At 66.6% G+C, this 802-nt stretch overlaps 1 protein-coding gene across 1 annotated transcript in view; it reads left to right on the top strand.

The window, feature by feature from the left end:
- Positions 1-802, top strand: part of LOC103772493 (inactive rhomboid protein 2-like) — a 2,087-nt gene that overhangs the window by 521 nt on the left and 764 nt on the right. The window contains exon 2 of the mRNA XM_008939829.1: positions 274-427. Within this exon, the coding sequence (XP_008938077.1) occupies positions 308-427 (120 nt within the window). The 5' untranslated portion in view covers positions 274-307. The remainder of the gene's footprint in view (positions 1-273; positions 428-802) is intronic.

Consider the following 802-nt stretch of genomic DNA (forward strand, 5'->3'; position numbering starts at 1 on the left):
GGGCCCGGCCGAGTTCGACCGCGTGTGGCTGTCCCTGTTCCTGCACGCAGGGTGAGCCGCAGGAATGGGGGTACTGGGGACGGGGGGGACCTGTTGGGACAGTCTGTGATCCCTGAAGGGTTGGGAGGGAAGAGGGGAGGACACCCCCAGGCTGCAGTGCCACGTGCCATCGGTGGAGGGTGCTCTGTAAGATGTGCCCTGGAGTGGGGGGTGGGAGAACTGGGCAGGGGCTCTGGTAGGGCAGGGGTCTCTAACACAGGATCTCCCCCCTAGCATCATCCACTGCCTGGTGTCGGTGACTTTCCAGATGACGGTGCTGAGGGACCTGGAGAAGCTGGCGGGCTGGCATCGCATCTCCATCATTTTCATCCTCAGTGGCATCACGGGCAATCTGGCCAGTGCCATCTTCCTGCCGTACCGGGCAGAGGCGAGGGCTGGCATGGGGGGGTGAGGGCTGGCATGGGGGGGAGCCCTGCCCACATCACCCCAAGGACCCAGGAACACCCCTCCCCATCCCCATCCTGGCAGAGCTTTGGGGCAGGCGCTGCAGCACAGAGCTCTCATCCCCTGGCAGGCTTTGCGGGGGGGTGTGGGAGGCTGGTGCCCCCGCGGCGGGGGACACGTGTGAGGTTCGCACATGCCGCTGGGTCACAGGTCGCCACGTGTCGGTGTGCGTGCGGGGTCCCCGCGCGGGCAGATGGCTAATCTGCTGGCAGCAAAACCATGCCAGGCTTTAAATGAGATCACGCCGAGGGCCCTAATCCCCCCCGGAGGTGCGTCGGGATGGGGCCGGGGGGGGGCG

This window comes from Merops nubicus, unplaced genomic scaffold (assembly GCF_000691845.1).
Source record: "Merops nubicus isolate BGI_N331 unplaced genomic scaffold, ASM69184v1 scaffold44824, whole genome shotgun sequence".
Classification (NCBI taxonomy): Eukaryota; Metazoa; Chordata; class Aves; order Coraciiformes; family Meropidae; genus Merops; species Merops nubicus.